The sequence below is a fragment of the Trichomycterus rosablanca genome, chromosome 23, assembly GCF_030014385.1.
Source record: "Trichomycterus rosablanca isolate fTriRos1 chromosome 23, fTriRos1.hap1, whole genome shotgun sequence".
NCBI classification, from domain to species: Eukaryota; Metazoa; Chordata; class Actinopteri; order Siluriformes; family Trichomycteridae; genus Trichomycterus; species Trichomycterus rosablanca.
The window spans coordinates 352,372-370,428 of NC_086010.1; the positions used below are offsets into that span (position 1 = coordinate 352,372).

The 18,057-nt window shown below is 41.0% G+C and overlaps 1 protein-coding gene across 1 annotated transcript; it reads left to right on the top strand.

Annotated features, from left to right (window-relative positions):
- Window positions 1-6,852: 6,852 nt before the first annotated feature.
- tbx20 (T-box transcription factor 20) lies at window positions 6,853-17,262 on the top strand. Its single transcript, XM_062986084.1, has 8 exons — window positions 6,853-6,979; window positions 10,366-10,615; window positions 11,134-11,298; window positions 12,407-12,515; window positions 13,133-13,291; window positions 14,301-14,377; window positions 16,371-16,483; window positions 16,973-17,262. The coding sequence occupies exons 1-8, from the start codon at window positions 6,853-6,855 to the stop codon at window positions 17,260-17,262; spliced, it is 1,290 nt and encodes a 429-aa protein (XP_062842154.1).
- The last annotated feature ends 795 nt before the right edge of the window (window positions 17,263-18,057 follow it).

Below are 18,057 nucleotides of genomic sequence, written 5' to 3' on the forward strand. Positions count from 1 at the left end.
AGGAGTAAACACAGACTAGAGAGAGAGAGAGACAGACAGAGATTGAGAGAGACAGATAGAGAGAGAGAGAGAGACAGACAGAGAGTGAGACAGACAGAGAGTGAGAGAGACCGAGAGAGACAGAGAGAGAGACAGACAGAGAGTCAGAGAGACAGACAGAGAGTGAGACAGTGAACCAGGACAGACGGAGCAGATAAAGTAAAGCTCTTGACTTTGTGAGTGAGTGAAAATCTGTCGAGTCCAGCAGGTCAAAGTAATAAAAGGACGGGCGCGGCCTCAGAGGCGCTGAGGTTTGGGGGGTTTGGAGGGGGGGTAGCTGTGATCACTGCAGCAGACTGTGAAACAAGCACTGAAGCTTTTAGCACCGCGGCTCCGTCGCTAAAACCTCAGCGGCGCCGCGAGGAGCAAAACTCTGGCGGGACGAGAAACCACATTAACACGAGCTCTAACCAGAGAGTCGTCCATTATTCATCATCCAACATCTCCTCCAACATCTCCTCCAACATCTCCTCCAACATCCACTCTAACATCCAACCTCAGAGGTTCTACACCAGCGCCCGGCACCGAGGAACCAGGAGGAACCAGGATCCAGAAAAATCAATTCAGCCCACCAACTAAATCCTTCACCCACGTCTGAATAAAACAAGGAATGAATGAATGAACCCAGACCAGGTAAGATCAGAGACAGATACAGAGCTGAATCCACCCAGGAGAGGAGCACCTACCAAAGTTCCTCTGAGAACCAACAAGAACGTTTGTTTGTTTGTTTATTAGGATTTTAACGTCATGTTTTACACTGTGGTTACACTCATGACAGACACACAGTAGTTACTCATTACACAAGATTCATCACTTCTCAAGGTTATATCGAACACAGTCATGGACAATTTAGTGTCTCCAATTCACCTCACTTGCACGTCTTTGGACTGTGGGAAACCGGAGCACCCGGGGGAAACCCACGCAAACACGGGGAGAACATGCAAACTCCACACAGAAAGGACCCGGACCGCCCCACCTGGGGATCGAACCCAGGACCTTCTTGCTGTGAGGCGACAGTGCTACCCACCGAGCCACCGAGCCGCCCTACAGGAACGTAAAGACTCATCTGCACTAACCCCAAAAAAGGACTCACTCTGGAGTTTGGAAGATCCTGAAGATACCTGGACCGGGAGAACCCTGTGCAGCTCATTACAGACAGTGACTGGATGCAGGGATTGAACCCAGAACCTGCTGTACCGGCTGCACCACCATCAGGTTTATAAACATTAAATCCGTGTCCTCTGATTCAGTGTGTCGGGTTTGATCCTCAGATCTCGGGATGAATAAGAATCAGAGGAAACATCTCAGTGCCTCCACACGAGTAAACCTGCTCAGATTTACCCTGGTACTGACCCTCCAGCTCACCCCACTAATCTCACTCACATGCTCCGTGCTTCCTTATCTTCATTTTGGAAATCTATTTTTAACCCCCCCCTCAATCTACCCCTCCCCCCATACATGGCTACCACCACCCTTCAGTACATTTCTCTGGCTTTACATCACCTTCATACTCCAAACTTCTTTATCCACTCTCCTCCAGTCCACTTTAAAAATCCCCCCCCCCCATCTTCTGCTATAACAGCCTCCGCTCCTCCAGGAGGCCTTCCCATAGGATTCTAGAGTGTTCATGGGCCAATTTGTGCCCATTAAGTGAGATCAGGCTCTGATGTTGGATAAAAAGGCCTGGCTTGTAATCAATGTTTCAATTCATCTCAAAGGTGTTGAGTGGGGTTGAGGTCCAGGCTCTGTGCTGGTGGGTACAGGTATTTTGGAAGAGAAAAGGGCCTTCCCCAACTTTCACCACAGGGTATATAATAAACATATCATTAGCAACAACTGTGTCTGAAAAAACAACCTATCTAAAGGGGGTGTCCACATACTTTTGGCTATAGAGTGTAAATCTGCTCATCATGCAGCACATGACCATAAAACCAGGTTCCTGTATCTCCATCACAAACCGCTCAACCAGAACTGACAGGTGAGCGAGGAAGTGCTGATGTAGGGGGAACTGAGGGGGGACACTGAGGGGGCACTGAGGGGGGACACTGAGGGGGCACTGAGGGGTTGGGGGGGCGCGGTGCAGACGGCGCTGTATTTGAACTTAACCCCTCGGTGCCCCGGGACCTACGTGGCAATTAGCACCAGGATCAGCATCAAAAAGATGTGCACAGTGTGAAGCCTGTCTAATTAGTCAAATGAACGGAGGAAGAGAGGAACCGGGGCGAGGGAGCGGAATAGTGGTGCGATGGGAGGACGAGGGGTGAGGGCCTGGCAGGCACAGAGTGGCATCCTGGAAAAATGGGTGATCTTTGGGTGATCTTTGGATGGTCTTTAGGTGGTCTTTGGATGATCTTTGGATGGTCTTTGGATGATCTTTGGATGATCTTTGGATGATCTTTAGATGGTTTGGATGGTCTTTGGACGGTCTTTAGGTGGTTTTTAGGTGGTCTTTAGGTGGTCTTTGGATGATCTTTGGATGGTCTTTGGATGATCTTTAGATGGTTTGGATGGTCTTTGGATGGTCTTTGGATGGTCTTTAGGTGGTCTTTGGATGATCTTTGGATGATCTTTAGATGGTTTGGATGGTCTTTGGATGGTCTTTAGGTGGTCTTTAGATGGTTTGGATGGTCTTTGGATGGTCTTTAGGTGGTCTTTAGGTGGTCTTTAGGTGGTCTTTGGATGATCTTTGGATGGTCTTTGGATGATCTTTAGATGGTTTGGATGGTCTTTGGATGGTCTTTGGATGATCTTTGGATGGTCTTTGGATGGTCTTTAGGTGGTCTTTGGATGATCTTTGGATGGTTTAGATGGTCTTTGGATGATCTTTGGATGGTCTTTGGATGGTCTTTGGATAGTCTTTAGGTGGTCTTTGGATGATCTTTGGATGGTTTAGATGGTCTGTGGATGATCTTTGGATGGTTTAGATGGTCTGTGGATGATCTTTGGATGGTCTTTGGATGGTCTTTGGATGATCTTTGGATGATCTTTGGATGGTCTTTGGATGATCTTTGGATGGTCTTTGGATGATCTTTGGATGATCTTTGGATGGTCTTTGGATGATCTTTGGATGGTCTTTGGATGATCTTTGGATGATCTTTGGATGGTTTTTGGATGATCTTTGGATGGTCCTAGGCAGGGATGCCAGTTCAAGGTGAATCCAGTCACTACAAGTTAAATCTTCTGAACTCCAACAGTTTTTAAGATATTTCTGGATCTTCTCAGCACATTTAAAACAGTCCTCAACCTTCTTCTCTACGAACAGCAGCCATGGTTCTAGAAAATAAAAGAAAATCTTTATTAAAAGGAACTTTTGAAACGTGAAGGTACTTTGTTAGAGCTCCTGCACTGAACCTTTTCCACTGACTCATGTAGAACAACAAACCAAGCGAATCCACTTTACGAGCATCAAAACACTGAAGGAAATCCAGTGTGTCAGGGCTAACTCTTCCACCCTACAGACCCCCTGAACCAGAGCCCAGTGTGTCCGGTTTGAGGTGAAGTCTAGACACAATTTGTTGTGATGAGAGATCAAAGGAAGGACCAGAAACTCACGGATCAAAGACCTAAAATCTACAAGCGGTGGAAATGTCATTTTTACACACAGGGCTTAGCATCGTTAGCGTAATAGCAGCATCCTGGTCTAGAGGAACCTCTGGTTCGGTTTCCTACCGACATTCCAAACACATACCAGTAGGTGTATTGATAAATCTAATTTAACCCAGGTCTGAATAAATGAGAGTGAATGTTTAGTGATATAAGATTGCCTTGTTTATTGGATTGGCTCTGGACCCACTGTGACTCTTAGAAGAATGAAGAGTACGCTTATACAGCGTTCCAGAGCTGACCAATTGACCAAGTAGGTAGCTAGCTATCTGAAGAGTGGAACTATAAATATGCCGCGTATTAGAACCTTGGAGGAACCTCTGGTTTGGTTTCTTTCCGACATACCAAACACATACCAGTAGGTGTATTGATAAATCTAATTTAACCCAGGTCTGGATAGGTTAGAGTGAATGTGCTGTATGCTAATGCTACTGGAAAAATGATTACAGGGCAGAAAAGAGACAGGTGTAGCCTAGTGGTTAAGGTACTGGTCTAGTAATCAGAAGGTTATCGGTTCAAGCCCCACCCCTGCCAGGTTGCCCTTGAGCTGTTGGGCCCTTGAGCAAAACCTCAGTTGCTTAGACTGTGTAATGCCACAGTACTTTGGATAGAGATGTAATTACTGTGGTGGATCTGGGGAGTGACACTTTAAAAGCCCATGTTCACTGCTACACAAAGAAGCTGCTCACTGTTGTAAATATTGACTGAAACCCCCAGTCATTTGCTTAGTGTGTAAGATTAGAAGGTCCAGGGTCACTGCAGCACCTTTCCAATCTCATTTAATTCCAGACAGGTGAGGGATGTGAATGCGCTGGTGCTGCAGGTGAGATGAGATCAGGGATTGGATGGCGGTATGCAGGTGAGGGTGGTGGTGCAGTGGGTCTCCTTAAGATCCCCCCAAAGTGTGAATCAGGCGCTGCAGGACTCAGGCTAAGTGTGGGAAGCTTTTAGCACATTATCCGCTGCTCTGCTAACTGCTGTGTAATCTAATGGGGCTCGGCGGGGTCTCCTGTAAACCCATCTGCACCGCACCATCTCAGCTGAGTGTCGCCTAATGGCTTTAAACCCTCAGCTCAGGATTTATTCTCTCATACTGAGTGACTTTGAGCACCGTGAGGTGGAACACCCACCCGCAAAAAAACACGCCGCTGTGGGGAGGCAGAGTGCGCATGCGCGGAGAGGAACACCCTCACCCACACTGCAGGAGCGAACACAGAGACAGAGCACAGCTCCCTGCGGTTTATTACCAAATATCATCAAATATTCACTTTTATTACATAGTAAAGAGGTTTAGATACCAAGAACTCACATTACAGCTTTATTACATGCATTTATATTAATGATTTAAGTTATTAATCAGGTAAAAGGTGAAATAAAATAATGTTGATGTCGGATCTCTGAATCAGATTCTTCCTGCATTTATATAAATAACTGATTTCAAGAATCTGCTGCAGAGATTCTACATCTGCATCATATATACGCATATATACATACATTTATATATACAAATATTTTATATATATATATAAATGCAGGAAGAATCTGATGCAGAGATACATCTTACATTTATTCTCACTCATTTTAATCCTCCCTGCAAATATATAACTACATAAATACATAAAAGCGAGTTTTATTTAAAGGGTCTCAGTTTTCTGTCGTTTTTAAAATTAAATTAAATTAACACAAAGCAGGAATTAAATTAGGAAACACACAGCGCGTTATTATTCTAATTCTGTATGTTTTATTATGCTCGAAATTCTGTTATAAATGATGCTATTGTTAATATTATCTAATATAAACGACTTAATATTTTAGAAATAAAATTGATTCTTTTTTAATCATGTTTGTCTTGTCTGTAATTTTATAAACTGTTTTTGCGTTTAGCTAAATAAAAATATGAGCCAGTTACACACGTGTAAATTCTCACTGATAAACAGATTATAAAAGAAATTATTATAATATATTAGAATTGTTTATTTACAAGTAAATAATTATTACTGATTAATAATTAGCTTTATGAGATAATTATCAGCTAATCATTAGATTAATGATTAGCTGATAATAAATGTATTATTGCACTTTTGTTTATTTATTATTTTATTTATTATTTTCTTTTCATTTAGATTTCGCTCATTAAAACACAAAACCATAAACTGTCCAAATACATAAAATACTGTGGTGTTACTGTTTAATTTAATATTAATGATTGCAGATTTAAAATGACAGAAATAAACACTGATATAAAAAATTATAAAAAGCATTTTGTAATATATAAGAATTTAGTTGTTAGTTTGTTTAATATTATTTGAGCTTATTGGTGCTTTTTGAATTATGATTAAATTATTGATATTATTTAATTAATGTATTTTAAAAGTTATTTATTTGCAAGATTCAATACAAAAACAGGGATAAATTCTGGATACCAAAACCACATTTTTAATTTATCTTTAAGTGCCATTTTATTTATTATTTATTCTTCTATTTATTCAGTATAATTAACGTATTTTAATATGTTTTGTAAAATAGTTTTTTACACACTTGTGATCTTTTAATTATTATTATTAATGCATTATTTGATGCAACTGCAAGCATCAAATAATTTTTTATTATTATTATTATAATTATTGTTATTATTATCACTATTATTATTATCATTATTATTATTGTTAATATTATTATTATTATTATTGATATTACTATTATTATTATTATTATTATAATTATTGTTATTATTATCACTATTATTATTATCATTATTATTATTATTAATATTATTATTATTATTATTATTATTATTATTGATATTATTATTATTAGTGGAGCTTTTTCAGCGCTCGGTAAAACTATCGCAGTGGGCGTGTCCGCCTTGCTGATGACGCAGCGTGTGTGCAGTGCGCTGATTGGTGGAAGGTTTTATCTGAAGTTAGGAGGACCCGGAGTGAAAGTGCGCCCGGAGCCTCACGATCCAGCAGAGCGCAGAAGAACCAGTTCCAACATGAACCAGAGAGAGGAATAAAGTGTAGAAGCGAACTGATCATCATCATCATCCAGCAGAAGATCTGAGGGATCAGGGGGATCAGGAGAGTCGGACTCATTTAGGGGCTCAACATTCATACCCGAATATTCCTGCTCACACTTTTGGAACCTAAACCTGTTGCGTGTTTATTTAAGGGTCGCAGCAGCAGCAGTTTGTGTTTCTGGAGTTTAATGATGGAGTTCAGTTCATGTCCGAAGCCGCAGCTCTCCTCCAGAGCCAACGCGTTCTCCATCGCGTCCCTCATCTCCAGCAGCAAGGCCAAGGACGCGGAGAGCGAGGAGAACACCATCAAACCCCTGGGTAAGAGCTCATCATCCATCACCAGCTCACAACCATCACCAGTTTAAAACCATCTCACTAACATCACCATATCACAACCATCACCATCTCAACCATCACCAGTTTAAAACCATCACCATCTCACAACCATCACCATCTCAACCATCACCATCTCAACCATCACCAGTTTAAAACCATCACCATCTCAACCATCACCAGTTTAAAACCATCACCATCTCAACCATCACCAGTTTAAAACCATCACCATCTCAACCATCACCAGTTTAAAACCATCACCATCTCACAACCATCTCACATCATCACCACAGCAGCAGCACCGCGGCTCAGTTCCCTGTGAAATGATGTAAAATCCTCCTGCAGGCTGATGAAGGTCTGACTGATGATTCCTGCAGCTACACCAAAAATATCAGGACATTCTTACATTCACTGACAGGATCAGACTGGATATAAAGTGTCTAAATATTTTTGATTTTGTTCTGTAGAGAAAATGAATGAAAGTGACCGGATTATTTCCTTCATCTTTATTAAGAGCAACATCATAAATACACAGAAAATCACCAACATGATGTTTCACACAAAGCTTCTAATGTTTATATTTAGGTTCAAAGAATCATTTTCATCTCCAGTGAATTTAAACAATTCAGATATTAAAGTTCAAATTTTTATTCCGAGGTTATTTTTATTCAAACTTAACAAATCAAGATTAAATAAATCATTAAAACACGAACAAAAATAAATATTTTAACACATTCAATTTAAAATTATTTTAGTATTGATTCGTGTGTTTTATGTGCATTAATAAAATATATTCAGTTTTACTTCATCTGTACAAAAACTAATAATGATCAAGAATATTGTAGTACAATTTAATCCAGGAATAAAATGAAATAAAACATCAAATACAAAACAAATATCAGAATAAATCATTACAAAATATATCAGTGCAAAAACTGAAACCTGGATAAATTGCTGCTGAATTTACAAGCGATAAAATTAATCAGACACAAATTACCAGCAATATTACTAACATTATTAACAATAAAAGTAATAAAAGCAATAAAAAAAATTATAAAATTATAAAAAGTTTATTTATAAGCTTTGGAGCCTTTTAAAATATTACAAAACGATTACTTGTACTGGATTAAATCTGTCCCGCGTTTGAATGTTATAAAACTAAATAATAAAGAGAAATTCATCTGTATAATTTTAATAAGTGAGTGAGTTTAATAATTGTGAGTGAGTGGGTGAAGAACAGCTTCTCATGTACAGGTTTGGTTCCACACGGTGAGATACAGTTAAAATATTTATCTTTTATTTATTATTTAATTAGTATTTGTTTTCAGTATCATAACGGTTCCAATAATAATAACTAATAATATTCAAGTAGAGCTTAATAATTTAACACATAAAAAAAAAAAAAAAGAAATAAAAGGAAATAAAGCATGTCGGTGTATAAATGTGAATTATTTCCTCAGCAGAGGTTCTGTTATTTTGTGTTGGTGTTTTTTATGTTGGTGTTTGTGTAGATACGGAATCACAGTGAGAATGAAGTGTTTATGATCTCATCACAGCCGCTCTGTTGAAATAAGGTGTGAAATCATGACGTAATAATGTGATCATTACCGCCTGTATGACGTAAAATTTTCAATCCTTCACAAACACCATGAAAACTGAAATCTGATCACTGATCGGTCTGCAGCCCCCATTCTTCTGAAATGACTTACCCCCAAATGTTCGGACGGTGTCTGTGGGAATACATGCACATTTAGTTAAAAGAGTGCTCCTAATCTACGTTTTAGGGGTTTAGTGGGGTTGTGGTCTGTGCAGATCCTCCATACCAGACCATACCATACCAGTTATCAAGCATAACCATGTCTTTATGAGCTCATTCTGGAGCAGGGCCTTCCCTAAACTCTTCCCAAGAGTTACGAGCATGTATTTTATATGATATAATTATGATTATACACCTGTTAGTAATGGTTGCTGAACACACTCACCCATTAGAAGGCGCGTCCACATACATTTAGTATATAAATATAATCTGAATGTCTGGAGCTCACGCGCTCGCAGGTTACAGCACGCGCTTCCTGTTCGATAATTCTAATGTATAGAATTAAAATAAAGCTCTGAGCTAAATATTTATAACATTTACTGCAATAATATTAATTCTAATCTTTAAATAAAATAAAACAGGAATTTATGATTCTGTGGAAGTTTGTAAAATAGAAAAAAGGACAAAATAAAACATGAGCAAGTTTATTTGCCATTTATGATTTAATCTTTAAATAATAAAAGTATGAAACTGTTTGGTGAAAAAAAACGAAATTCTGTCATTTGAACCATTTGTCTTTTTAATTATAGTAATATTATATATCCATTTAAATATAAAATATAATAAAAATATAATAATTTTTATTGTTTATTTTTATTTTACCACTTTCATTAATTTAGTTTATTTAATGTTTATTTATAATTCTAATTAAAATATAATAATAATGGAATTTTTTGTAAATTATTTGGTCTCTGGTGTGATTAAGAGAAGTGAAATTAAAGAAAATTAAAGAAAATAAATTTCCGTTCATTTAATGAAGAAATTCTCTAAAATTCAAAAAATGTCCATTATTATTTTTATTGTTTATTTTTGTTGTTTTTTATTCATAAATCTGGTTTAAAAGCGACTTGATTTCTGGATCCTGTATGATGTAGAATTATTAAATAAAGCTTCTAAATAATTCTACACAGATTTATTTATTCAGTGATTTATAACATTGATTATAAAATTCGAATAAGAAGCATTTTATTCTTTATTAGCACCTAATAAAATCTTCACTTTTACCTTTTACTGATTTGAACTGAGTATTTCTTTATTTGTTCATGTTATTTTGATGGTTCTAAATTATGTGAAATAATAAAAATAGAAACACAGATTTAGTTATTTTAGATTCTTCATTTATTGTTTCAGGTTGTTTTGCGTGTTTGATTGTTTTTATTGATTTATTTTTATTGGTGTTCAGTTTCTCGGTTGCTGTTCCTGATGTTTTAAATTTATTTTTCTTTAGTGTGTAAATAGTTTTTTCTTTTTTATTTGAATTTATTTTTTAGGTTTAGTTTATTTGATGTGTGATTTGTGTTTTTGTTTTTATTTGATTAGATTTTTATTTTGTGTTGGTTGTTGTTTTTATTGTTTTGTAGCTTTTCCCCGCTGTTTGATTTATTGTTGTTTTTTATTTGATGTTTATTTAGTTTTGTAGTTTTTATTGTTTTATATGTATTTATTATTTTAATTGTTTTATATTTATTTATTATTTTTATTGTTCTGTTCTCGCTGGTTGTTGATTTTCTGAACCCTTTTGGATGAATTTTTTTGCGTTTCTTTCGGTTCTCAGAACAATTCGTGGAGAAATCTCCGTGTGTGGATCGGGCTGGTCTGGACCGGATGGGTACGGAGCGGGTTGGTATGGAGCGGGCAGTAGACGGGGAGGTGGAGGTGGAGGTGGGTACGGAGCCGCTGATGCCCTGCAGCCCCGCGGTACCCAGCGAGCACATGGCCAACATCAGCTGCAGCCTGGAGACCAAAGAGCTGTGGGACAAATTCCATGATCTCGGAACCGAGATGATCATCACCAAATCCGGGAGGTACGATGACGTCATCAGCGCCTTATTAATACGTGCATAACGAGTTATTATTGATTTAATTATTTATCTACTTATTATTTATTCATTAATTATTTATTTACTTACTCTGTGACTCTATTGTACTGTACAGTATTATTGTTATAATAATTTATTATTAATGTGTGTGTGTGTGGTGTGTGTGTGTGTGTGTGTATGTGTGTGTGTGTGTGGTGTGTGTGTGTGTGTGTGTATGTGTGGTGTGTGTGTGTGTTGTGTGTGTGTGTGTTGTGTGTGTGTGTGTGTGTGGTGTGTGTGTGTGTGGTGTATGTGTGTGTTGTGTGTGTGTATGTGTGTGTGTGTGTGGTGTATGTGTGTGTGTGTGTGGTGTATGTGTGTGTGTGTGTGTGTGTGTGTGGTGTATGTGTGTGTGTGTGTGGTGTATGTGTGTGTGTGTGTGGTGTATGTGTGTGTGTGTGTGTGTGTGTATGTGTGTGTGTGTGTGTATGTGTATGTGTGTGTGTGTGTGTGTGTGTGTACAGGAGGATGTTTCCCACTATCCGGGTCTCGTTCTCCGGTGTGGATCCGGACTCTAAGTACATCGTTCTGATGGACATCGTCCCGGTGGATAATAAGCGGTACCGGTACGCCTATCACCGCTCCTCCTGGCTGGTGGCGGGAAAAGCGGATCCTCCCTTACCTGCCAGGTGAGGCAGCAGGTTTATTGTACCGGATCTAACACGTGATCTTTCATTAGAGCTCAGTGTTTCATCCTCATCACACAGTTCCTTCTTAAATATCATCAAAATGTTCCAGGTCCAGTTTAATATTTCTGCTGTTTATTAATATTAATGATCCACCCACAGCTGAGCTGATCAATCAATCTGGTGCTGCAGATCAATTCTATACAATTCTACACAATCATTTCACTGTGGGTCCTGATTCACCATCACTGATGATGCCCGTATAAATAAGAGCACAAGCATCACAATAAGAACGTTAGGACCGCCAAGTGACCCACTTCTGAGGAACCTTCAGATCCCAGGATCATCTGTACATGTGGGCTCACTGCCAAGGTCAGAAGGAAAAACCCAACTGTGAGCTTGAGCTTAGAGGAAATGAGTCTGGATGTTCTGATGGGAGTTTAGAATGAAGAACAGTGACAAAATTCTACACAATTCTACACAATTCTACACGTTCAGCTCTGTTTTTATACATGTAAATAAACCAGATTTTCATTTTTATTTTTTTATTTAAATAAAATAGAATTTTTGACAAAAGTTCCAGTCTTGCTGTTTAAACTCTAAATCCAGTTTCCCTGTTTATTCTCCCTTAATTTTACACCCAATTAACACACTGAAACTATTGATGATTAGAGAAGAAGATATACTTTATTTGTCATATATACAGATACAGGTGTACAGTACAATGAAATTCTTTCTTCACATATCCCAGCTTGTTTGGGAGCCGGGGTCAGAGCGCAGGGTCAGCCATCGTACGGTGGCCCTGAAGCAGACCGGGTTAAGGGCCTCGCTCAAGGACCCCACAGTGGCTGCATAGCAGAGCCTGGATTTGAACCTCCAATCTTCCGGTTGATAACCCAAAGCTCTACACACTAGGCTCCCACTGTCCCATTCAAAGCTCTATAGACCTCTATTAGAGCTGTTTAGAGATGATTATTGATGATTATTAATGACTAATGATGATTAAAGATGATTATTGATGATTATTTATTATTATTAAAGGATTATTAATGACTATTGATGATTGATGAATGCCGTGTGATTAATCATGTTTATATCTGATGATGTTCAGGTTGTACGTTCATCCTGATTCACCCTTCAGTGGGGAGCAGCTCCTCAAACAGATGGTTTCTTTTGAGAAAGTGAAGCTCACCAACAACGAACTGGATCAACACGGACACGTACGTAAAGTATTGGGACACCAGTTCTTATTACTGAATTCACATGATTCAGTCACAACAGGTGTAATCAATCATATAAATATAATATAATATATCCATGATACTCCTGACTTTGCAGCAACAGTTTAGGGAAGGTCCTTTTCACTGATCCATCAGTGCCCAGCCGTACAAAGGCAAATGCTGTCATGTTTTAATAGAACAGGCACAAATTCCCACACACAGACACACTCCAATGTCTTGTGAGACGTCTAAAAAGGCCACACAGTGGGTCACTCTGTTTCAATACTTTTGGCTGTTCAGTGTATTTAAACAAAACATCTGTTTTTGCATCATTCCAGTTTGGATATACTCAGTTCCCCTGTGCACTTGGGTACACATGTACAGAGGCTCACGCTCTTCCCTCCGTTTAATCAGCGCTCATTCCCACATCTCAATCAGACAGTATTTGATGTTTATATTATAATGTATTACATTCATATTTAGAACGGAAGAGTGGATCTGCTCTTGTGTATTTGATATTAATGTGAATAATATTTATTAAATGAATAATGTACTGTTATTTATTATTATTTATGATGTGTGTGTGTGTGTGTGTGTGTGTGTGTTTTGTGGATCAGATCATCCTGAACTCGATGCATAAGTACCAGCCGCGCGTCCACATCATTAAGAAGAAGGAACACACGGCGTCGCTGCTCAACCTCAAATCAGAGGAGTTCCGCACCTTCATCTTCACCGAGACCGTGTTCACCGCCGTCACCGCCTACCAGAACCAACTGGTACCTGCTCACACTGATCTAACACTACCTCATCTACATCCATCCATTCATTCATCCATCAGAACCAACTGGTACCTGCTCACACTAACGTTCCTTCATCTCATCTACAGTTATTAGAACCTTCATTCATTCATTCATTCAGTTATTCCAGAGAGTGAAACACCGTCCATTTATTGATCTTTGATGTTCTATATTAGCTGTAAGTCGTCACACATTATAAACCCTAAAACCTGTACACTGTACAGCAAAAACTATTTGGACGCCTGACTGTGAGCTTGTTGGACAGAGTGACCCTCTGTGTGCTCTTTTCAGGCTTCTCACAAAACTTTGACCTTTGTTTGTATGTGGGAATTTGTGCCCATTCAATCAAAACATGACCACATTTGTATGGCTGGGCGCTGATTGATCAGTGGGTGTTCTGGTTCATCCCAGAGCTGTTGGGTGGGGCTGAGCTCAGGGCTCTGTGCAGGACACTGAAGCTTTTCTTCATGTCTTTATAGAGCTCGATCATACTGGAACAGGAAAGGACCTTCCCTAAACTATTACTGCAAAGTCAGAAGCTCATCATATCCTTAATATCACAGATTTATTACATTTGTTAGCAATTTGATAATTAGAAGGAGCGTCCCATTACTTTTGACCATATAGTGTAGTGTAGATCATTCCATGAGATCTTTAATATGAGGACGGTGTTGAGTATTGTCAGTAAGTGTGAATCCTGTTGGTGTTTAACTCTAGTTCAGGTGTTTTTCAGAGGTTTTTGCTCTTGTTTTTAGATTTATGGTGTTTTGGTTCCTCACAGTCGTCCTGTTTAAACCCTTGTCCTTAAATATTTGCTCAGTATCAGTGGCGTGGCTTCATAAATAAGCCGAGTTCTTTTGAAGGTTCGGCCGCGGCCCGATACGCCGCCCAGATTCCTCCGGCGTGGTGTTTAGTCTGAGAGATAGAGCTCAGGGAATAGAGGGTCATGTGATCTGATGATGTTCTGTCGTCCTGTGGGTTCCTACAGATCACCAAGCTGAAGATCGACAGCAACCCCTTCGCTAAAGGCTTCAGAGACTCGTCCAGACTCACCGACATTGAGAGGTACCGAGAAACACCGACACTGCATCACAATAAACACTCGGAGACCAAGGTTCCAACCTGGGCTGTGTTCCAAATACCACACGGTTCCCTCTCCCTACACCATCGTCCCTACACCAGAACTATTCAAATCCAAATACAGAACCTCTGAGGTTCTGATCTTCTCATTATTAACACGTCATCTCTTTTAACTTTATAATTACGAATAAAAATTATTCATTTATAATCAAAAAATAGAAATAATAAACGGTCCAGATGGTCCTGAGTAGATCTGACCCAGCAAGTCTGGATCATCCTGAAGCTGGTGGAGCTTCCTAAAGTTCTCAAGATCGTCTCCGGACAGGAGCGGCGCACCAGATCTCACAGTGAGGAGGCGCAGAGAGGAACCAGCAGCCGCTGGAGAAGAGCTGCAGGAGCACCCGAAAGCAGCAGGAACAACAATCACCCGCAGCGTCCGCCACCGTCTTTGTTCATACATCCCACGCTAAATTCCTCCGCTAAAACAGCATCCGAGCATTTAGAGCGACGTTCAGACGAAACGGGGACAGAATCACTGGTGATGATTCAGCTCCTTGCGTACATGTGATCCCAACAACACTGCACCTACTGTGAAGTACGGTGGTGGGTGTGTGAAGTTAAAGGCCTTGATGTGTGATTAATACTGCACAAGTCTTTTATGTTTGTGATTTTTATTGTTTATAGGAACATCAGTGCTTCTGTTTTACTGCTGGTTTGTGGGGTACCAAAAGTTTTGGGACACGCGCTGCACCTGCTGGATCGTGTCAGAAAACAGCTGCTCATCTAAATAGAATCTAATTCATTATTAGGAGCACAAACACAGTCCGAATGGTGCTGCCCACCGTGGTGGTCTCGTCCTGAATGGAACGGGGGGGTCAGTGTCCTCTGTCTGTGCCCCCCCGTGTCCCCTCTGTGTCTCAGCCCCTGTGTGTCTCTGCTCGGACAGGCTGTGAATTAGATCTGATCAATTGATCTTCAGGGAGCTGCAGAAATCACATTAGTCTGGAGTCAGGCAGTGCACTAAAACACAGCCTAATTCGATTTGGGACGGGCCCCTGATTGAAACCAGCCCCCCCACGTCGAGCGCGCGCGCACACACACACACACACACACGCTGATAAAAACACACAGATTTGTATTGCGCCGCTGACAGATATTGCACTTCCCTAACCAAATTTGGAGCGTAATGCGGACGCATGGCTCCCTGATTCAGACCCCCCCAACACACACACACACACACACACACACACACACTCCTGCAGCACCCTGACTGAGCCTAATGCACTAACCACACACACACACACACACACACACCACGTTCACTCCCAAGTGTGTGTTTAAACCAAATACTGACAGATTTCAGGAGGTCTCATCTTTAGGGTCCAGACGGTAGAAGCTGTTACCTTTTGTCTCTCTGACACGCCCACTTGTGTCTGTTGAGTGCCCGGCCAGGCTGGTAGCACCACATATAACTTGTGGGATGATTTAGAATCCCCACTGTGAACCAGACCGTCTCATCACGTCTGCAGTGCCTGCTTTTTAGACTAAACACAGTCCAAGGTCGGATGAAAAGGCTTCTGATGGTGTTTGATAGTGCTGTATGTTTGATAGTATTCAATGGTTTTAATGCTGTTTTTGACAGTTTGGTGGTTTGATAGTATTTCTTAGTGTTTTATGGTATTTAATATTGATTGATGGTGTTTGTGATGGTATTTAATGGTATTTATTGGTGTTTGATACTATTCGTTTGTTTTTAATGGTGTTTTTGACAGTGTTTGATGGTATTTATTGGTGTTTGATGGTGTTTTGGTGTTATTTTATGGTGTATGATGGTGTTTTTGATGGTATTTATTGGTGTTTGATGGTGTTTTTGATGGTATTTATTGGTGTTTGATGGTTGTGTTTGTGGTATTCTGATGGTATTGATGTAAACAAGGAGATTCATGTCGCTGGTGTGTGTGTTTTCACTCTGCTGTAGGGAGAGTGTGGAGAGTTTAATCCACAAACACTCGTACGCTCGATCACCCATCCGCACCTACACCGGCGACGAGGAGCCACTGGGAGAGGATACACTCTCCACACACTCCAGGGGTGAGTACACACACACACACACACACACACACTCCACACACACACCCACACACATCAGGGGTGAGTACACACACACACACACTCCACCCACACACACCAGGGGTGAGTACACACACACACCATACACACACACAAGGTAGTTAAGGTCTGAGTTATACTGTAAGTATATAATGTAAGTAATTTTATTTTATTTATTGATTTTATACCTGTGTGTGTGGTTTAAACACCTAAACTCAGTCATTAGGAGGACGTCCACATACTTTTGGGCATGTTGCGTATAAGTGTAGTTCAGTTTCTTCTTGTGTTCTCCTGCCATCACAAACCCACAACGTACCGACCCGGAACCAAAACCAGAGAGACGTCTGTCTCAGTCCTGTGGAACTGTGGTTGGTCGCACATGTCCTGAAGGAAGCACGTGTTATCCCCTCCTGTCCCAGATGAATCCTAAATGCCCCTCTGTCTGTCTGTCTGTCTGTCTCTCTCTCTCAGGTTCTGCCTTCACGGCGTCTGATAATCTCTCTCTGAGCTCCTGGGTCTGCGGCTCCTCCGGCTTCTCCGGCTTCCAGCCCCCACAGTCCCTGCCACACCCCATCCAGGGATCCCTGCCTCCGTACGGCAGGCTGGCCATGCCCATCGCCGCCCCCACGCTGACGGGCGCCGGCGGGCCCAGCTTCCCTTCCTTCCACATGCCACGTTACCATCACTACTTCCAGCAGGGTCCGTACGCCGCCATCCAGAGCCTGCGCCACTCCTCCACCGTCATGACGCCCTTCGTGTGATCCGGCCCGGCGCTGGATACACACACACACACACACACTGTACGATCACACACACGCTCACCGTCTGCATGCCGTCTCAACGCCTGAAAAGGCCACCGTGAGCACACACACACACACACACACACACACACACACTCGGATTAATCTCTGTAAATAACAAAGACTGAAACACACACACACACACACAAAACGCCAGGCTTCCTGCAGCCTCCAGAGGGCGCTGTGGCCAATCACAGATCTTTATTTACACCAGACTGAGCTTCCACCACGCCGTCGAACATTTCGACATGTAAATAGCAGGACTGGTTCACGCGGTTCACGCGGGACGACCCGGCGCCTCGGCTGGGCGGGAAAACTCCGGGACTGGAGCTGAAGATGCCCCATGCATGACGACGTTGGACTCTGGAGCAGAGACGCTGTTAGATGTTTTATATTTTATTTACAGCTGAATAAGTGCAGCACCGGCGGGTTCATACGGAGATCCGTATAGTGCACGGAGAGGCTCCATTATCCCCCGTCTCTGTGTGTTTTCCAGATGAGCTCATTACGAGCCACCGCCACCGCCCCTCCCGCCTCTTGAGCCTTGCTGATTCGGTTATCGCGCGCTAACGAACGTGCGTTGGCGTTCTCATCATTTACAGGTGAGGATTTCCTCGGGCTGGGCGCAGACAGGCGGCTCTGATTAGCTATAAATCACCGCGTGAACCCTCATTAGCTAATGGAGTCTCGGTTTGCACAGAGCGTTTGGTTTATTCGGTTAAAACAAGGTAAGGAGCGTTCATGCGCCGTCTACAC